Source organism: Cyprinodon tularosa, unplaced genomic scaffold, assembly GCF_016077235.1.
Source record: "Cyprinodon tularosa strain WSP-4 unplaced genomic scaffold, ASM1607723v1 ctg1316, whole genome shotgun sequence".
In the NCBI taxonomy this organism is placed as follows: Eukaryota; Metazoa; Chordata; class Actinopteri; order Cyprinodontiformes; family Cyprinodontidae; genus Cyprinodon; species Cyprinodon tularosa.
Window position 1 is genome coordinate 6550 of NW_024038133.1, and position 19413 is coordinate 25962.

Sequence of the window (19413 nt, forward strand, 5' to 3'; positions counted from 1 at the left end):
TGAAGAGTAAACGGCTGATTTATTGTCAGAACCAAATATCTCAGGGTTTCAGACACAAACTCCTGCAAAGGTGAGGAAAGGAACATTTAGATTTCAGGTCCAACTGAGGAGGAGGTTAAGACTTCAGTCAGTGCTGCAAACACACAAACAAACAACCCCTCCCACGCTGACAACAACAGTTCATGCTGTAATAGATCCAAGGTGTCCATCCTCTGAACATCTCTGCTTCTCTGTGTTTCTCCACTTCTTGATCCATAGAGAAGATCACTGAGCTCCACTGAAACATTCAGACCATTGGTTCTGTGTGGATCTGAGCTGGTCTGCTCAGCCTCCCAGTCTCTCACTGACCCAGACAGACTGGGAGGCCTGGTGGAGCCATGCAGATGTTTCCTGGAACTCTGATTGGAGCTCCTCACATCTGCAGCCTGTCATTAGAAACGTCACTAAAGGAATCCAGACGTGGAGCCAGGAGTTGATCTGATGGACCATCTGCTCTCTGAGAGCCTCCAGCCAGCAGGTGGTCCTGGTTCTACAGTCAGAGAGCAGATGGGTTCACCTCCTGGAGGAGGAGGAGGAGGAGCACCACCTTAGTGGGCGGAGCTTATCAAGCTGCAGACAAACGGTCCACAGAGGGATGATGAGTTGGAGGAAGGAGAGACATCTCTGAGTCCATCTGTCCATCATCCCCTGTCTGTCCTCTGTCCCTCCTGCATCCCTCTGTCCTCCTGTCGTCCCTCTCTGGAGGCTCTATGTGGTCAGTCCTCTCCTCTCCAGCTCCCTCGTCTGTTTCAGCTCCTTAATCCTGCAGAAGAACATCAGACATGAGAAGCAGGAAGTGATGCTGAGGAGGAAGCGTCTCCTCAATGCCCCTCCCTTACCTGTGTCTGCAGCGCCGCAGGAACCTCATGATCTTCCTGGCTGCCTGGTCCTGCTTCTTAGTCAGGAACGACCCCCTGGTGGACAAACGACCAATAACTGATGATCAGCTGAGGAACAACTTCTCCATGACAACACACAGACTACAGCAGGAGGGAGCAGGTTACCAAGGAGACGGACAGAGATCATCTCAGCCTAAAGTTTCCTTAGACTTGGTTCAGACTGAGTCCATCAAGTCCATGTAGGTCTATCAACCCATTCACTGATGGAAGCATTCATTTTTCTGTAATACTAGGAGATGGTGTTAATGTTGGTCCTGTTGAACAGGACCCTCCAGATTAGTTGGCCCCGAGCAGGAAACTGGGTTCTTATTGCAGGCAGAGCACCACTGAGAAAAGAGACGCCATCTTTTATCCTACTGCAGCCGAGTGGAGGGCACCCTAGCACTCAATATGGTGTGTCTGATAGGGTCTGAACACCAAGTCAGCCTCCCAGGGCCATGCCCATAGCTGGAGATGTTGAGGGTTGGGGTGCCATATTTGTCCCCCAAACTGAGACAGCAGATCCCTCTTTGCTGGAAGACGCCATGGAGTACTGTGACACAGATTCCAAAGCAGCAGGAACCATGGCCACGCTTAGTTCCAGATCATGCGCACTACGTTGCCATGAAGAGACCACTCTCCTGGAGCAGATGCCTGGGGGGATAGAGTCCGCAACCAGTTTCCGCCATCCTGGCTGGATATAATGCCTGCAGGGTGGACAGACCAGGAGACACCCATTCCAGGAGATACCTGGATACCATCAGGAGACGTGCCGACCTAGTGCCTCCTAGTGCCTTTGCACATGGCACCTGAAGGCCATCTGTACAGCCCGCAGCTCGATCTGTGCACAGCCCTTGGATCTGAGAGATCCCAAAATGCTCTGTGTTTCCACACGGCACCCCAGCCAATGGGGCTGCCATCTGTGGTGACCACTTCCCTTTGACTCACCACCAAACCCATTGGAACACCATTGTACAAAAGGGTCCCGTCTCACCAAGGAGCTAGGGCACAAAGTCATATCCTCGTCACCATGAGCCTGTGATGTCTGTGCAGCCTGGCGTCTAGGCGAAAGCTGCTGAGCCACCGCTGCAAAGGATGCAGAAGTAGCAAACCTAAGGGCACAACATGAGTGACTGATGTCATTAAGTCAGCTATTGTGTCCTCTGAGGTCTAGATCGGGAAAAAACCACCCATCGTTGTACCTGGAGCCTGTAGCCATTGGTAAGGGTGGCAACCACACATAGATATACAGTATGAGCAACCCAGAAATCAGCTGCTGATGGGGAAAAATATCCGACGGTTAGAGGAGACAAGCAAGCCAGACCTGTCTATGAGCTTGGACAAGGAAAGACATGACACGGCCAAGCTCTCTGGTCATCAGACGAAGGTCTGCAATGCTGCGTTGCTAAAACCAACCGCCGCATTAGCACCGCCAGCGTCCTGAACAGACGCAGAAAGGGCAAACATGAGGTGCGCCATGGAGTTTCCAAAGCGTCCATCTGTGACCCAACATTGACCCCTCGGGCACCTCACATCAAGACCCAGGGCTTCTTCTGGTGACCCAATCAGCGAAGTGACAGCTCGTTCAATTGCTGGCATACGGCTGAGGCCGGCCTTCACTGACTCATGCATGGCAGCTAACACCTGATCGTCTAAAGAGAGACATCATAATGCTCTTAATTCCCACTAACAGGCGTGCAACTCCTTCAGGTACTCCTCTGATGGAGGTACAGAAAAGGGAGTAGGAGCCCGTCTGCATTTGAAAAATGCACTCCTGGAGTCAGTTACCTCACCTTGAGGGAGTTGCAGCTGCTTAGGGGCCATAGACATGACCTCCCACATGGAACAGTCACTGGCCTCTCCAACTGTACCCTGAGATGAAAACAAACCACTCTCAGAGGTTTGAAAGATCTTTGCGTCCTCCTCAGCTTTAATATGAGAAGAAGCCGCCAGAGATAAGACGTCATCCTCCACAACCAGTTCGGACATGGGTGGGGAAGAGATCCCAGCCACTGGAAGCAAGCCAACTCCGCCGACAACTGCTCCACCCAAGTGGACCATCCCTGATCAAGTTTGGCCCGCTTCCTTAGTGAAATGGTCATCAAGACCGCGGTCCCACCACGGTGCTTAGAACGCTTGGGGGAAGCCAACTGCCCAAAAGGCAGAAGGTCAGATCCCTCCTGGGGGCACAACTGGGCCAAACAAGTAACCCTCACTGCATGGGGCATGACATTACAGTTCATGCAGGAGTGCTCAGAGAGTGCTACACAAGGTGCTCACCTCCAGGGAACAGGTCTTGGCCATCCTCTGCCTGGAGGGCAGCCCCACAATCCCTGCAGCAGTGGGAGCCATCCTTGTCGAAGGTCGACAAGGAAATCTTCTGCTGTGTAAGATGTATATTTCTTCCATCTTAAGTTGCATCAGTTATTGGATTACTGATGACTGAACTAACCATCAGAATAACAGGATCCTCCATCACTAAAATAATGTTTTATGATCAAGCCTGCAGTCTGGAGGATGGGGTGCTCATCTAAAATGTTTCACTCCATTTGACTCCCAGCTAGCTCCGGTTCTTCCTGATAGTGACCCTGCTCCCCGACAGAGACCCTTGTTCCTCCTGACAGAGACCCCCAGCAGTGACCCTGCTCCCCGACAGTGACCCTCGTTCCTTAAAAGAGCCTTCTCCTGACAGTGACCCTGGTTCTTTACAGCGACCCTGGTTCCTGACAGTGACCCTGGTTCCTCCTGACAGTGACCCTGGTTCCTCCTGACAGTGACCCTGGTTCCTCCTGACAGTGACCCTGGTTCCTCCTGACAGTGACCCTGGTTCCTCCTGACAGTGACCCTGGTTACTGACAGTGACCCTGGTTCCTCCTGACAGTGACCCTGGTTCCTCCTGACAGTGACCCTGGTTCCTCCTGATAGTGACCCTGGTTCCTCCTGACAGTGACCCTGGTTCCTCCTGACAGTGACCCTGGTTCCTCCTGATAGTGACCCTGGTTCCTCCTGATAGTGACCCTGGTTCCTCCTGACAGTGACCCTGGTTCCTCCTGACAGTGACCCTGGTTCCTCCTGATAGTGACCCTGGTTACTGACAGTGACCCTGGTTCCTCCTGACAGTGACCCTGGTTACTGACAGTGACCCTGGTTCCTCCTGACAGTGACCCTGGTTCCTCCTGACAGTGACCCTGGTTCCTGACAGTGACCCTGGTTCCCTCAGACAGTGACCCTGGTTCCTCCTGATAGTGACCCTGGTTCCTGATAGTGACCCTGGTTCCTGACAGTGACCCTGGTTCCTCCTGACAGTGACCCTGGTTCCTCCTGACAGTGACCCTGGTTACTGACAGTGACCCTGGTTCCTCCTGACAGTGACCCTGGTTCCTCCTGACAGTGACCCTGGTTCCTCCTGATAGTGACCCTGGTTCCTCCTGACAGTGACCCTGGTTACTGACAGTGACCCTGGTTCCTCCTGACAGTGACCCTGGTTCCTCCTGACAGTGACCCTGGTTCCTCCTGACAGTGACCCTGGTTCCTCCTGACAGTGACCCTGGTTACTGACAGTGACCCTGGTTCCTCCTGACAGTGACCCTGGTTCCTCCTGACAGTGACCCTGGTTCCTCCTGATAGTGACCCTGGTTACTGACAGTGACCCTGGTTCCTCCTGACAGTGACCCTGGTTCCTCCTGACAGTGACCCTGGTTCCTCCTGATAGTGACCCTGGTTCCTCCTGATAGTGACCCTGGTTCCTCCTGATAGTGACCCTGGTTACTGACAGTGACCCTGGTTCCTCCTGACAGTGACCCTGGTTCCTCCTGACAGTGACCCTGGTTCCTCCTGATAGTGACCCTGGTTACTGACAGTGACCCTGGTTCCTCCTGACAGTGACCCTGGTTCCTCCTGATAGTGACCCTGGTTCCTCCTGACAGTGACCCTGGTTCCTCCTGACAGTGACCCTGGTTCCTCCTGATAGTGACCCTGGTTCCTCCTGATAGTGACCCTGGTTCCTCCTGATAGTGACCCTGGTTCCTCCTGACAGTGACCCTGGTTCCTCCTGATAGTGACCCTGGTTACTGACAGTGACCCTGGTTCCTCCTGATAGTGACCCTGGTTCCTCCTGACAGTGACCCTGGTTCCTCCTGATAGTGACCCTGGTTACTGACAGTGACCCTGGTTCCTCCTGACAGTGACCCTGGTTCCTCCTGACAGTGACCCTGGTTCCTCCTGATAGTGACCCTGGTTACTGACAGTGACCCTGGTTCCTCCTGACAGTGACCCTGGTTCCTCCTGACAGTGACCCTGGTTCCTCCTGACAGTGACCCTGGTTCCTCCTGACAGTGACCCTGGTTCCTCCTGACAGTGACCCTGGTTACTGACAGTGACCCTGGTTCCTCCTGACAGTGACCCTGGTTCCTCCTGACAGTGACCCTGGTTCCTCCTGACAGTGACCCTGGTTCCTCCTGATAGTGACCCTGGTTACTGACAGTGACCCTGGTTCCTCCTGACAGTGACCCTGGTTCCTCCTGATAGTGACCCTGGTTCCTCCTGACAGTGACCCTGGTTCCTCCTGATAGTGACCCTGGTTCCTCCTGACAGTGACCCTGGTTCCTCCTGATAGTGACCCTGGTTACTGACAGTGACCCTGGTTCCTCCTGACAGTGACCCTGGTTACTGACAGTGACCCTGGTTCCTCCTGACAGTGACCCTGGTTCCTCCTGATAGTGACCCTGGTTACTGACAGTGACCCTGGTTCCTCCTGATAGTGACCCTGGTTACTGACAGTGACCCTGGTTCCTCCTGACAGTGACCCTGGTTCCTCCTGACAGTGACCCTGGTTACTGATAGTGACCCTGGTTCCTCCTGACAGTGACCCTGGTTCCAGACAGTGACCCTGGTCCGCAACAGAGACCCTGGTTCCTTAGAGAGATCCTGCTCGGCCATTGGGTCTAGTCTCTGTCCCTGATGTGGATGTCTTACTTGATCTTGGGGTTGTGGGTGGCGCCCCCTCTGGGCGCCTGCTTCAGCTTCTCGTACTCCTTGTAGCTGCGGTAGTACTGCTGGATGAGGACGGCCGCTCGCCGGCTCTGCTGAAAACGTTTCTGCTCGTAGTAGGACCGGAACTTGGACTGGATCAAGATGGCCGCCTGGGTCATCTTCTTGTAGAGCGCGTACTGAGGGGGGGGAGAGTCAGAGCGTTAAACAGAGCAGGTCAGCTAAACCCAGGGCTCAGTCCTCCTGATGGTTATAGTTCGGCTAGTTCGGTTTCCACCAGTCTAAACTGGTTTCATGGAGGTAATCTGACTAGCATCTCTGTCTCTAGGCAACCAGAAGCATCACACAGACACACTGACTACACAGCACTACATCTACAGCAGCTGGGTTACCTTCAGAGCTATCCATGTTAGCTATCCAGAGAGAGAAAGACAGCAGGTTAGTTGACTTAGTGAAGCCACAGCACACCCTCACTCACGCACAGCGACACTCACCTGTTTGTACTTCCTGTAGCATCTCTGGATGACGGCTGCCGCCATGTCCTGCTGCTCCTTCAGCCTGCGGCCCTGCAGCAAACATAGCAGTTATTTCTCTGTTTGGCCTGCAGGGGGCTGGGGCCTGTCCATGGTTTCTATGGTTACCTTGTATCTCCTGAAGGCGTTCTGGATGATCCTGGCCGCCTCGTACAGCTCTCTCTGCTCGCCGTCCGTCAGGGTCAGAAGAGCAAAGTCTCTCTCAATCTTCCCATTGGCCGAGGCATTCAGGAACTCCGCCCATGCCGCAGAGGAAGGGGGGCGGAGCCTCTGGAGGGCCAGGGCACTGAGGGGCGAGGGGGGGCACACCCGTCTGCAGCAGAAAGACGATGCGGAGAACAGAGATGAACGGAGGCAACTTTTACAGATGTGAGGAAAACATCTGGATCCAGTTCCCAGCAGTTTGCTCTCACCTGGGAGGGGAGTGGGGCTGAGAGTCCACCGTCTCCAGGTAGGCAGCCAGCCAGGTGTCCTGGATGGCCGGGTTGTCCTGCCTCTCTCTGAGCGGAGACTCCGCCCCCCTCGGGAAATCCTCCTGTTTGATTCGCTCTGGAGTCGCCTCGATGATCTGATCCGCTAGAGTTGCCATGTCAACCTGATAAGCAGAGAGGCTGGTGAGCTGGAGGTTTTCATGATGGGTTAGTCTCTAGCCATGACAATATACCCTACCTGAAGCACCTCCTCATCCAGGTACCCCTCTTCTCCTTCATTCTCGGCGTTCTCGCTGTAGCTAAGCAACTGCTCCTCCAGCGTCGCCTCCTCCAGCGGCTGCTGCTGCTGTCCTCCCGCTGTGTCAGTGGGTGGGGCGTTCTCATAGTCCATGAGGTACAGGGAGGCGTCTCTGGAGCCGCCGGCCGTCAAACCTGTGAAAAAGATTAGTATAAAGACGACTTCGTTAGCTGTAGTTAGCCTAGCGTTAGCTACTAGGTGTCATGAGGTCATTTCCTCCTCAGAGTTCACGTTACCTGGACTGAAGGCAGCGTTAGGCTCCTCCCTCCACACAGATACGGCAGGAAGAGAGGGGGGAGACACCATCAGCGAGGAAGAGGAGGAGAGGGATGAGGGGGATGAGGGGGAGGTGTCCATGGGGGCGGGGCCACTGGAGTAGGCGGAGCTAGGAGAAGGAGAGGAAGGGTCGCTGGGGGAGGGGAGACTGCTTGAGGAGCTGAGACCTGGTGGGCGGAGACAGGAGAAGTGTTAGCCAATCAGAGAGCAGGCCTCAGGTCAGGTGACGGCAGGAGGTTACCTGTATCTGGGCTGGTGGACAGAGGAGATGGCAGAGTGTCTTCCCTGGGAGCCAGCTGAGTGCGCTGTGTGTGCAGCTCCTCCAGGGCAGCGGCGAGGCGTGTGTGACCCCTGGAGCGCGCCACAGCCAGCGGCAGGCGGCCCAGCGAGTCCGGGATCCCCAGAGCCCGACTGTTCCACCTGTACAGGAGCTCCGCTGCCCTCTGGTGGCCCAGAGCACACGCCCACATCTGAAACACAGAGTCATACCACGGTAACCATAGTGACGACCTGACGGCTTCCATGTGGGTCAGGTGGGGGCTTACCAGCGGCGTGCAGGAGAAATGGTCGACATTCAGAGGGTCCACTTCCTGCTCCAGGTCCAAACTGTCGCCGATAACGCTTCTGCAGACAACGCACAGTGTTACCATGACAACCAGGCGGCGTACTGAGAAAAGCAGATGCTATGTAACCATGGCAACGAGGCGGCGCACTGAGAGGACCAGATGTTTATGTTGTGATCAAGTACCGCTGATGTAACCGGAACTGCTCCCTTCTGAAGACACACCCCTCTGGCAGAGGTTATAAAACAGATAACTTCCCATGTCAACGTTCTATTTTGCTTTTGGTCCTAGACTGCCAAAGGCTAGATGCGGAAGCACTTCGCGCTAAATGCTACGCTAAGTAAACAGAGTTAAACGTAGTGTTTTTATTCTTCCAGCGATTCAAACAGAGTTGACAGAGAAGAGCTAATCCAGCTCTGCTAACCTTAATCTAACCGATGAACAACGGGGCCCCGAACGCTGTTCACCGAAGGAGCCGATAGAAGCCGCCAGACCTTTGACTGCCTGAGACGGAGCTGGAGGCTGCAGGTACAAGCTAGCCGCGGTAGCTAATCGGTAGACTTCCTATGCTACCGTGGGTTATAAAATTAACCCCCTTGCAAACTCGTTGCATCAGAATCTCTTTGAGATCTCCTGTTGGACGAACGAACTGGACTGAAGACGGGTCTGCAGAACATCGGACCAAGCCGAAGGCCTTCACTCCACCGAACCGTAACAGTAACATTATCCTTCCCACTCCTTTCTAGCTAAGCTAACGGGTCTTTCAGCCTCATCATAGTTTAATGCATTCCGGAGTCATTATTCCTTTTTCACCATAAACTGAATAAAACTTCACTGTTTGACTCCAGTTAACATCTGCTTCAGGGTTTATTTACATTTCATCTGCTGCTATTATAAAGGACACTTTTAATGCATTAAGCCTTAAACTTCGAACATCACAGTCTTTGAACAGACTCTTCAACCCCTCTTCCCATTTTATTGTTTTAGTTGTGCTTATTATCAGTAGCGTTTAGCGTCTGCTTAGTTATTGGATATAATACTGTGTGATTGTAGCTAATAAAGGTATCATTGTGTTTTTAACTCGTGGTCTTTGTGTTCATTTTCCACAGTGAACGATTTATCACTCAGGTTGGATTCATTCTTCTTTCAGTAGCATCAGAATGAACAGAGACACATTTATTAGGTTGGCGGTTAATAACGTTGCTAAGAGCCTGAATTATTAAATTGGTGAAAGAAAACTGGATTTTAAACAGCCGGATTCAGGAGTCTAACCTTTTAGGAAAGAGGCTAAAACCCCTGGTCAGTAAACAAGTTACAGTTAGAATCATTTAACTGATAATAAATAACTAGCTTTACCCTTTGATTTGAATGACCTATTATTCCAGTTCTAGTTTTTAACATATTCATATTCTCCTGGTGAACTCTCAGAACGTTTACCTCCAGTGGATCAGGGTGTGGATCAGGTGGGTGTATCCCTGAGCAGCAGCCAGGTGGAGCAGAGTCATCCCACGGTGGCGGACCGGGTGATGAAGACGCTCTCCTCCTCCTCCTCCCCATCGCGCTCCTCTCATCATCCGCTCACATACGGCGACGATCCTCCTCTCGAACCACTGAGGGGACTGAGACAGGAATGAACATCAGACTGACCGGTTCTGACTGGTGGATGCTCAGCGGACCGGGTCAGAACCAGAACCGCCTCATTTTAACACAGTAAAACAGTTTCTATAGAGTGACCCTATAGTCAGTCCTGCAGAATATTCTGGTTCTGTTCAGCTGTTCTTCAGCATCCTGCTTCCTCACCAACAGTTGCTAGTTTGATTCCCTTAGAAAGTCATTTAATCATTTTAGGATAATCGTCTGAAGAAGCATCAGTCTGAGAGCGGATCCAAACCCTCTGGGTCCAACCAGAACCTCCTGATGTCCTCCAGGAACATCCAGGCTGGGGGCGCCGCAGGCCGAGCGAGGCTGAGGACAGAGAGGAGAGCGAGGCGGCGTTGTTCTGGAAACGTCCTGCTGTCATCACTCAGCGCCTCCAGCCAGCTGCTCCTCCTCCGTCCCGCTCGCCGACAGCTGCGGCTCGAACACGAGCCTCTGGCCGGCGGCGCTGACAGCCTGACGCTCTGCTGGGTCTTCATCTGAGCGTCCCTCAGCGCCGGGACGGGTTCTGATTCACACGGCCAATCGGCTGCCAGAACCCATCACCATGGTAACCAGGAACACATGGATCACCTGCCTGATTCTACAACCAGAGATTGGATCAGGTCCCAACCTGATCCAGTTGAAGGAGGCGGAGTCAATGCGGGTCCAGAACCATCCACGGTCCATCATGGATGTAAAGGAACCGGCTGCCAGGCTAAACATTCATGTGGAGTAGGAACGTTTCAGGCCCGTTCTGAGAACCCAGAACCAGAGAAGGTTCTAGAGCACAGATGATGCTCTGATCCATCCTAATGCAGTTCTGAAGATCCACAGAAGGAGGACGGACAGAACCTGGTTGGTTCTGGTTCAGAAAGAAAAACAGATGAAGGGAGGAGATGGATGGTTCTGATCCAACTGATCCATCATCATCAGGCTGTGATGCAGTAACTAAAGCGTCTTCAGTCAGAACCTTCATCAGAACCGATGTGAGCTGAGCTACCGGGCCTGGATAGAACCGCTGTGTTTCCTCCAGGAAGGAGCGGATCAGGGATGAAGGTTCTGACGGTTCTGACCCGCTGTGCTGGTGGTTTAAGCTCTGATCCTGTTTCCATCAGATTAAGCTGCTTTACAGGATTACTGGTTCTGATCCGTCTCTCTGAACCCGACTCTCCTCTCAGGGCACAGAGGGATCAGAACGGGCCCTGAGGACGGGTCTGGGTCCAGAACCTGGGTCCAGAACCTGGGTCAGACTGATTGTTCTGGTCCAGGACCTGAGGCTATTTTAGCTGCAGGTTCTGGTCGGAGCCTCCAGGGTCTGCTAATCCTCCAGGAGGTCTGAGTGTCATCAGCTGCTGAACAGCTGACGGAGCTTTCAGCAGGTGGAGGCGCTGCCAGGCCTGCGGCCGGTTCGACCCGCCAGGAGGAGCCAGGAGGAGCCAGGAGGAGCAAGGAGGAACCAGGAGGAACCAGGAGGAGCAGCAGCCTGGAGCTGCTGACCTTCAGAGGAGGAGTAAGGCTGCCTCACCTGCTGGTGGTCCTCAGGTAGAGGAGGAGGAGGGGGCGTGGCCAGCTGGTTCCCACTCTGCTGCTGATGATGATGATGATGAAGGTGGGTGCTGTCTCGAGCCGCCATCTCCGCCATCCGGCGCTCCATCTGCTCCAGCCGCTCCAGGATGGACATCCTGAACTGATTATCTGCAGGTGGCAGAGAGAAGGTGTGACTGAGGCTCCGCCCCCTGCAGATCAGGAGGATCAGCCGCCGTCTCCGCCGCTCCTTCAGAGCGCCTCTGACACCCAACACATGGATTAGACCCCCAATGCCCTAAGCTCCTCCCACATTACCCACAATGCACACAGAGCTGACCGTGAGGAGCGGTCAGAGACGTCTGGACAGCGCCGAGCGGGACGGCGCTCTTAAATAACCGTTAAACAGAGCCTCTAACCCCCCCCCACATGCTGCCTCAGATGGAAACTATCTGAGTGACTTCAATCACCTCGCCACCGCCGCCTGGCACCGCTCTGTGTGTTCAGGAAATAAAAGCACACGACAAATATAGGCTGACCCACAGTGACCTGCAGCACACACACACTCACTGAGATACTATCCCTGTGGGGACTTTCCATTCACTCCTATGGTCTAACCCAGACCCAACCCCAACAACACAGCCTCTCATCATGGGAACCAGTCACTGGTCCCCAGAAGAACCTTAAAGTTCCCAGAATGCAGCAGCTTTCTGGGAACTAATCCCCACTGGGTAACAAACACCTGGCTACACACACACACACACACACACACACACACCCAGGGAGCTCCTGCAGCTGCTCTACAACCACCACAGCTCAGAACAGGAGAACCCAAAGAACCCAGCAGAACCCGGCTGGTTCTGGGTCCAGCAGCAAAACCCCAGCTGGTTCTGGGTCTGCAGCAGAACCCCAGCTGGTTCTGGGTCCGGCAGCAGAACCCTAGCTGGTTCTGGGTCCGGCAGCAGAACCCCAGCTGGTTCTGGGTCCGGCAGCAGAACCCCAGCTGGTTCTGGGTCCGGCAGCAGAACCCTAGCTGGTTCTGGGTCCGGCAGCAGAACCCCAGCTGGTTCTGGGTCCGGCAGCAGAACCCCAGCTGGTTCTGGGTCCGGCAGCAGAACCCTAGCTGGTTCTGGGTCCGGCAGCAGAACCCCAGCTGGTTCTGGGTCCGGCAGCAGAACCCCAGCTGGTTCTGGGTCCGGCAGCAGAACCCCAGCTGGTTCTGGGTCTGCAGCAGAACCCCAGCTGGATCTGGGTCTGCAGCAGAACCCCAGCTGGTTCTGGGTCCGGCAGCAGAACCCCAGCTGGTTCTGGGTCCGGCAGCAGAACCCCAGCTGGTTCTGGGTCCGGCAGCAGAACCCCAGCTGGTTCTGGGTCCGGCAGCAGAACCCCAGCTGGTTCTGGGTCTGCAGCAGAACCCCAGCTGGATCTGGGTCTGCAGCAGAACCCCAGCTGGTTCTGGGTCCGGCAGCAGAACCCCAGCTGGTTCTGGGTCTGCAGCAGAACCCCAGCTGGATCTGGGTCTGCAGCAGAACCCCAGCTGGTTCAGGGTCCGGCAGCAGAACCCCAGCTGGTTCAGGGTCCGGCAGCAGAACCCCAGCTGGTTCAGGGTCCGGCAGCAGAACCCCAGCTGGTTCTGGGTCCGGCAGCAGAACCCCAGCTGGTTCTGGGTCCGGCAGAAGAACCCGGCCTGCGTTCCCTGCTTGGACCCATGGTGTCTGCTGGACAGAACCAGAGATCCAGTCAGTGGAACCAGCATCATCATCTGCTAAACCTGGTTACCATGACAACTGGTCTCAACCACACACAGGGAGGGGCTCCTAGCAACTACATCCTGCTGCTGAGCCTCCTTCACTCCATGGAGCCACCCAGAGGACAGGCACTGATCTATACAAAAAGATCTACAGGCACTGAACTACACAAAAAGATCTACAGGCACTGATCTACACAAAAAGATCTACAGGCACTGAACTACACAAAAAGATCTACAGGCACTGATCTACACAAAAAGATCTACAGGCACTGAACTACACAAAAAGATCTACAGGCACTGATCTACACAAAAAGATCTACAGGCACTGAACTACACAAAAAGATCTACAGGCACTGATCTACACAAAAAGATCTACAGGCACTGAACTACACAAAAAGATCTACAGGCACTGAACTACACAAAAAGATCTACAGGCACTGATCTACACAAAAAGATCTACAGGCACTGATCTATACAAAAAGATCTACAGGCACTGAACTACACAAAAAGATCTACAGGCACTGATCTACACAAAAAGATCTACAGGTACTGAACTACACAAAAAGATCTACAGGCACTGATCTATACAAAAAGATCTACAGGCACTGATCTATACAAAAAGATCTACAGGCACTGATCTATACAAAAAGATCTACAGGCACTGATCTACACAAAAAGATCTACAGGCACTGATCTATACAAAAAGATCTACAGGCACTGATCTATACAAAAAGATCTACAGGCACTGATCTACACAAAAAGATCTACAGGCACTGATCTACACAAAAAGATCTACAGGCACTGAACTACACAAAAAGATCTACAGGCACTGAACTACACAAAAAGATCTACAGGCACTGATCTACACAAAAAGATCTACAGGCACTGAACTACACAAAAAGATCTACAGGCACTGATCTACACAAAAAGATCTACAGGCACTGAACTACACAAAAAGATCTACAGGCACTGAACTACACAAAAAGATCTACAGGCACTGAACTACACAAAAAGATCTACAGGCACTGATCTACACAAAAAGATCTACAGGCACTGAACTACACAAAAAGATCTACAGGCACTGAACTACACAAAAAGATCTACAGGCACTGATCTATACAAAAAGATCTACAGGCACTGAACTACACAAAAAGATCTACAGGCACTGATCTACACAAAAAGATCTACAGGCACTGAACTACACAAAAAGATCTACAGGCACTGATCTATACAAAAAGATCTACAGGCACTGATCTATACAAAAAGATCTACAGGCACTGATCTATACAAAAAGATCTACAGGCACTGAACTACACAAAAAGATCTACAGGCACTGATCTATACAAAAAGATCTACAGGCACTGATCTATACAAAAAGATCTACAGGCACTGATCTATACAAAAAGATCTACAGGCACTGATCTATACAAAAAGATCTACAGGCACTGATCTATACAAAAAGATCTACAGGCACTGATCTATACAAAAAGATCTACAGGCACTGAACTACACAAAAAGATCTACAGGCACTGATCTATACAAAAAGATCTACAGGCACTGATCTATACAAAAAGATCTACAGGCACTGATCTATACAAAAAGATCTACATGCACTGATCTATACATGGAGATCTACAGGCACTGATCTATAGAAAAAGATCTACAGGCACTGATCTATACATGGTGATCTACATGCATTGATCCACAGGAACTGATCTACACACAGTGATCTACACGCACTGATCTACATGCACTGATCTACACACAGTGATCTACACGCACTGATCTACATGCACTGATCTACACACGGTGATCAACATGTACTGATTTACATGCAGAGATTTATGTGCACGGATCTGCAGGAACTGACCTACACACAGTGATCTACAAACGGTGATCTACATGTGCTGATTTACACACAGTGATCTACATGCACTGATCTACAGGAACTGATCTACACGCAGTGATCTACACACGGTGATCTACATGTACTGATTCACACACAGTGATCTACATGCACTGATCTACAGGAACTGATCTACACGCAGAGATCTACATGCACTGATCTACAGGAACTGATCTACACGCAGTGATCTACATGCACTGATCTACAGGAACTGATCTGCAGGAACTGATCTACACTCAGTGATCTACATGCACTGATCTACAGGAACTGATCTACACTCAGTGATCTACATGCACTGATCTACAGGAACTGATCTACACACATGATCTACATGCACTGATCTACACGCAGTGATCTACATGCACAGATCTACATTACTAGATGCTTCCAGTCCTTACTGACTCGGGTCCAACAGGTCTGCAGGTCCATGTAGTCACATGGATTCCTGAATCAGCCCCAGCAGAACCAGAACCAGCACAGAACCTCACAGTGATCCAGTTCTGCCTACCCAAACCTGTACCGACCCGCTGGTTCCCTGTTTGAACCTCCTAGAACCAGAAGAGAACAGCAGGTAGAGGATGATGAAGAGCTACTGACCGTCCAATGAGAGCCAGTCTAGCTGGGAGCTGGGCAGAGAGCTGGCGTTCCGCGCTCTGTACTCGAACAGAACCGACGACGACACAGAACCTCCAGAATCCAGAACCTGCAGACACACCAGACCCGCCTCGTGGGCTGGAAGAGAGGGGAGGCACGGTACATCATCATCATTACAGTTCATCATCATCATCACAGTTCATCATCAACAACAATCAGCTTTCCAAAAAAAGTTAAAATCAATCCTCTGGACTTTGTTTCCAAGTTTGAAGACGTTTCTCTTCCATCCAGGAAGATTTTTCAATCCAAAATGTCAGAAATAGCGTTTAGTTCCAGGTTTTATCCAGCAGCCCAACAAAGCCTGGTTTTAGTTTAGCCTGGCTGAATAGGCAAGGTGTAGCTAGGGTTGCAAAGATAGTGTTATGAATAACTGTTATATCCAATTCCAGCTGGGAATTCATATTATTTTCTGATACTTTAACATGTTTATTTCCCTCCCCTGTAGGGGTGGCAGATATCTTATTTAATCAGATATTATTTCAGCTGTTATATATGAACACGCAGTCCTACTAACTGTGTGTTAGAACAATAGATGAAAGAGTGATTCGAGCTCTAATCATGGTCAGACAGTCATTTCTGCACATACATGGAATAAATTCACCACAACTTCTGTTCAAAATATAAGATTTTATTAACAAAAATCATTCAGCTCCAAGTCAAACATATTTCAGTTTAACACTCTCACTAAGACTAGTAAAACTCAACTAAACTAAACTAACTACTATGTACAAAGAGGAAGAGAAAAACGGTTGAAAAACATTTTACAGTTTAAGATGGATTCTGTGTTTAAAACCAAAGTTTATGTGGAAGAATTTGGGATGTGATCAAATCATCTTTTAACTAATTTTAAAGAAATTGGAATGTTTTCAGACCAATTCACAATGCAAATCCATGAGGTGAATAAAACATTATTAATGTTTTATTCATTGATTTGCTTAATCAGGAACCAAAAACCTTTAGTTAAATGATTCTTTACCTTCTTTGAAATAGCTAGCAGTGAATAGACATCAGGATTCCACTAAATGCAGTCCATCCTGTTAGCTTTTTCTTTACTCAGCAGTAAACACATGAACTGATCAGCATCATCAAAGACATAATGTTTGTTCTGTCCCTAATGGTGCCAGACCTGCAAACCTCTGTCCATTTGGAAGGTTTGAGTTTTCATCCAGCAGCAGCTCAGCAAGGCGGGCTAACAGCAAACGGGGGTTTTCTTTTCCCATGTGGCTCACACTAAGGGACCTTCAGGAGACCTTCTTCTTCAGTCTGGCTCTATAAGTTCTGAAACTCAGAGAAATGTGTTGCAAAAAGTTCTGTTTTGCAGCAGTTCAGTTCTGAAAAGTCCCCCATCATGACTTATCCTTGGTCATTCTGGAGATCTGGGCCTTTATCCTGGATCTCCATGGTGGGCGCCTCTTCTGAAGTAGACTCCTGGTAGCTCATGGAAAAGAGAGAAATCCTGTGTGCGGTGGTCTTTACTGTTCTAACCACAGCGGGGGTGGCAGGTCACACCTCTGTGGGAGTTCCTGTGGAGGCAGGTGGCTGAGAAGGTGGGGTTGCAGAGGTCTTATGAGCCAAAACTGCACCTTCCTCTCAGGTTATCATTTTAAGATGAAACACAGACACTGGTTCCCAATGTCCAAAACCACCATCATGGCCAACAATAGCAGGAAGGAATCCACCCCCCCTCTATTTAAGGTTGGTTCTTTCCTAACATACATGGCTTCCTTCCTCTCAAACCACCTGTCTTCTTTGTCCAAAATGTAAACATTCTGGTCCTCCAAAGAATGTCCTTTGTCCATCAGGTGTAGATGTGCAGCAGAGTCTTGTCGCTCTTCTGTGTTGGGCCATGCGTCTGTGGAGAGGTTTCTCAGAGAGAGGAGGTGTTTATCCTTCCAGGGAGAGTTTGGGATGAAAATAATCCCCCCATAACCACCCAGACTGGTTCTCAGAGATCATTCAGAACATTTGACTGTTTTCTCCAACTGTCTGTTATTGTTTGCAGTGATGGTAAGTGGAGACCTCCACCACCTGACTGAGTAACATTGTCTGTCCAGAGCAGAGCTGGACATGCCGCCATCTTGTTCTCTTTCTTTGCGAAGAAAATTAAAATGCTGCCTGAATGAATCTGGTTTATTTAACTGGAGCGAATAGATGGATAATATTCTCTAACAACATTCAGAGGAACGGATGGTTCCTTCTCTTTGACACGTTCTAAAGCTCCAACTGGACCTTTAGCAAACAGTGCATTCAGAGGTTCTGCTGAATAACAGGAACCAACCCAGGGTCTCAGAACCATTCTGGAGGTTCTAGCGGGTTCAGAGAACCTCTGTGGATTCTGGCTGAGGCCCAGCCGTCTCTTAGGAAGGAGCTGATTGAGCAGCTGAACAGAGGACCATCAGACCATCTGATGGTTCTGGAGATCTGAGGTTCCGTCAGACACCAGGAACAGGTGGTGACCTCTAACAGAACCCATCCAGGGTTTTCATCATGCTACGTTCACAGCGGACGCAGCAAAAGCAGCGAGTTTACATGTAAAGTCAATGGTTGACGCGCATCAAGGCGCAGCAAAAGGTCCCGCACCGCGTTTTGAGCAGCAGGCGCAGCGCGTCGGGAGCATTTAAGCATCCAGAGCAGCAAAGCTGCTTCAGCCGCGCGTCAGAACTAACTGGTACAAGCAGCAAAAATGAAGCAGCAGACGCCATTTTGCAGCTCTTGCTGCGTCCGGTGTGAACGTAGCATTAGAGTCTGATCCGGTTCCTTTCTGGGTCTGGATCAGAACAGCTGGGACGGTCACCTCATCTATAAACCAGGACCAGAGGTTCTCCTCTCTGGTCCTGTTGGGCTGTTGTGAACCGGCCGCCTTTAGACCGGCTCCGCTGGTACCGAGGCGGGTTCTTACCTGGACAGTAGCACCGCAGAACTCCGGGTTGGATCAGGGTAGCAGGGACGGTGTTCTGATCAAACACACACCAGTACCGACCCGAAGGCTCGCTCCAGGGCCCGGTGATCAGAACCTTCACTCCACCCTGCAGACAGAAGAGCAGAGCTGCAGGTGAAACTGGTATCGATACCAGTACCAGTCAGACAGAACCAGAACCAGGGAAACTCTGGGAGAACCTAGAGCTACCGGGTCAGGATAGTGACCCGGTACCAGCACCTGGATGCTGATCTGGACCAAACTGGACCTCTGATACTAGAAATCTATCCTAGAAGCTGCTAGACAACAGATGGAGGAGCGATCAGAACCTGAAATGGGTCCCAGATTCTGGTGGTTCTGATCCGGGTCTCACCTCTGGGTAGGACCACTCTGGGGAGAAGTCTGTGATGGAGGCCAGGCGGCGGGAGGAGGAGGGCATCGGGTGAGGGAAGGGCAGGAAGGAAGAGGAGGGGGAGGGCTGCGGCGGAACAACGTATCGGACCCCGGTGGGGAACACGGCCGGGCCGGACGCTGCTGGAGGGGGCGGGGCCTCTGCTGGTCCCGCCTCCTCTGTGATGAGGTCAGAGATCAGGTCTAAGGAGATGTCCAGCTCTTCCCCTCTAGGCTCCGCCTCCATGTGGGTTTCTTCCGAGTCGTAGCTCCGCCTCCTCTCCTCTTTCACTGGGGCTGTTGCTATGGAGGCGGTGTCCATGGCTACGGCACTCAGGTCGGAACCAGTGAAGGACGACGCGTCAGCCTTGGTGGGGAACGCCGACGGTAGGTCCAGGGCCTGATGGGAAATCTCAGCAGGGGGCGGAGCTTCAGGCGCAGGCATTACCAATGGCTGCTGTCCCTGCACATGATTGGTGGACTGATTATCTGGAGCATCCAGGTGCAGGGAGGCGGAGCTTCTGTCCTTGTGTTGCCTAGGAGACGCAGTGGAAGGGGCGTGGTCTGTCTGAATGAGAGGATTCAGAGGAGGAGTTAGTGGAAGGATACAGCCTCAGGAAGTAGTCC

At 51.5% G+C, this 19413-nt stretch overlaps 1 protein-coding gene across 1 annotated transcript in view; it reads right to left on the minus strand.

The window, feature by feature from the left end:
- The window catches only part of camta2 (calmodulin binding transcription activator 2), a 40344-nt gene continuing 20931 nt past the window's right edge, over nt 1–19413 (minus strand). Inside the window, 16 exon segments of the mRNA XM_038277491.1 lie at nt 1–802; nt 879–953; nt 5892–6085; nt 6299–6319; nt 6401–6472; nt 6548–6752; nt 6853–7034; nt 7109–7302; nt 7405–7611; nt 7686–7914; nt 7990–8068; nt 9445–9626; nt 11171–11340; nt 15423–15557; nt 18379–18505; nt 18770–19354. Of these exon segments, the coding sequence (XP_038133419.1) occupies nt 748–802; nt 879–953; nt 5892–6085; nt 6299–6319; nt 6401–6472; nt 6548–6752; nt 6853–7034; nt 7109–7302; nt 7405–7611; nt 7686–7914; nt 7990–8068; nt 9445–9626; nt 11171–11340; nt 15423–15557; nt 18379–18505; nt 18770–19354 (2712 nt within the window). The 3' untranslated portion in view covers nt 1–747.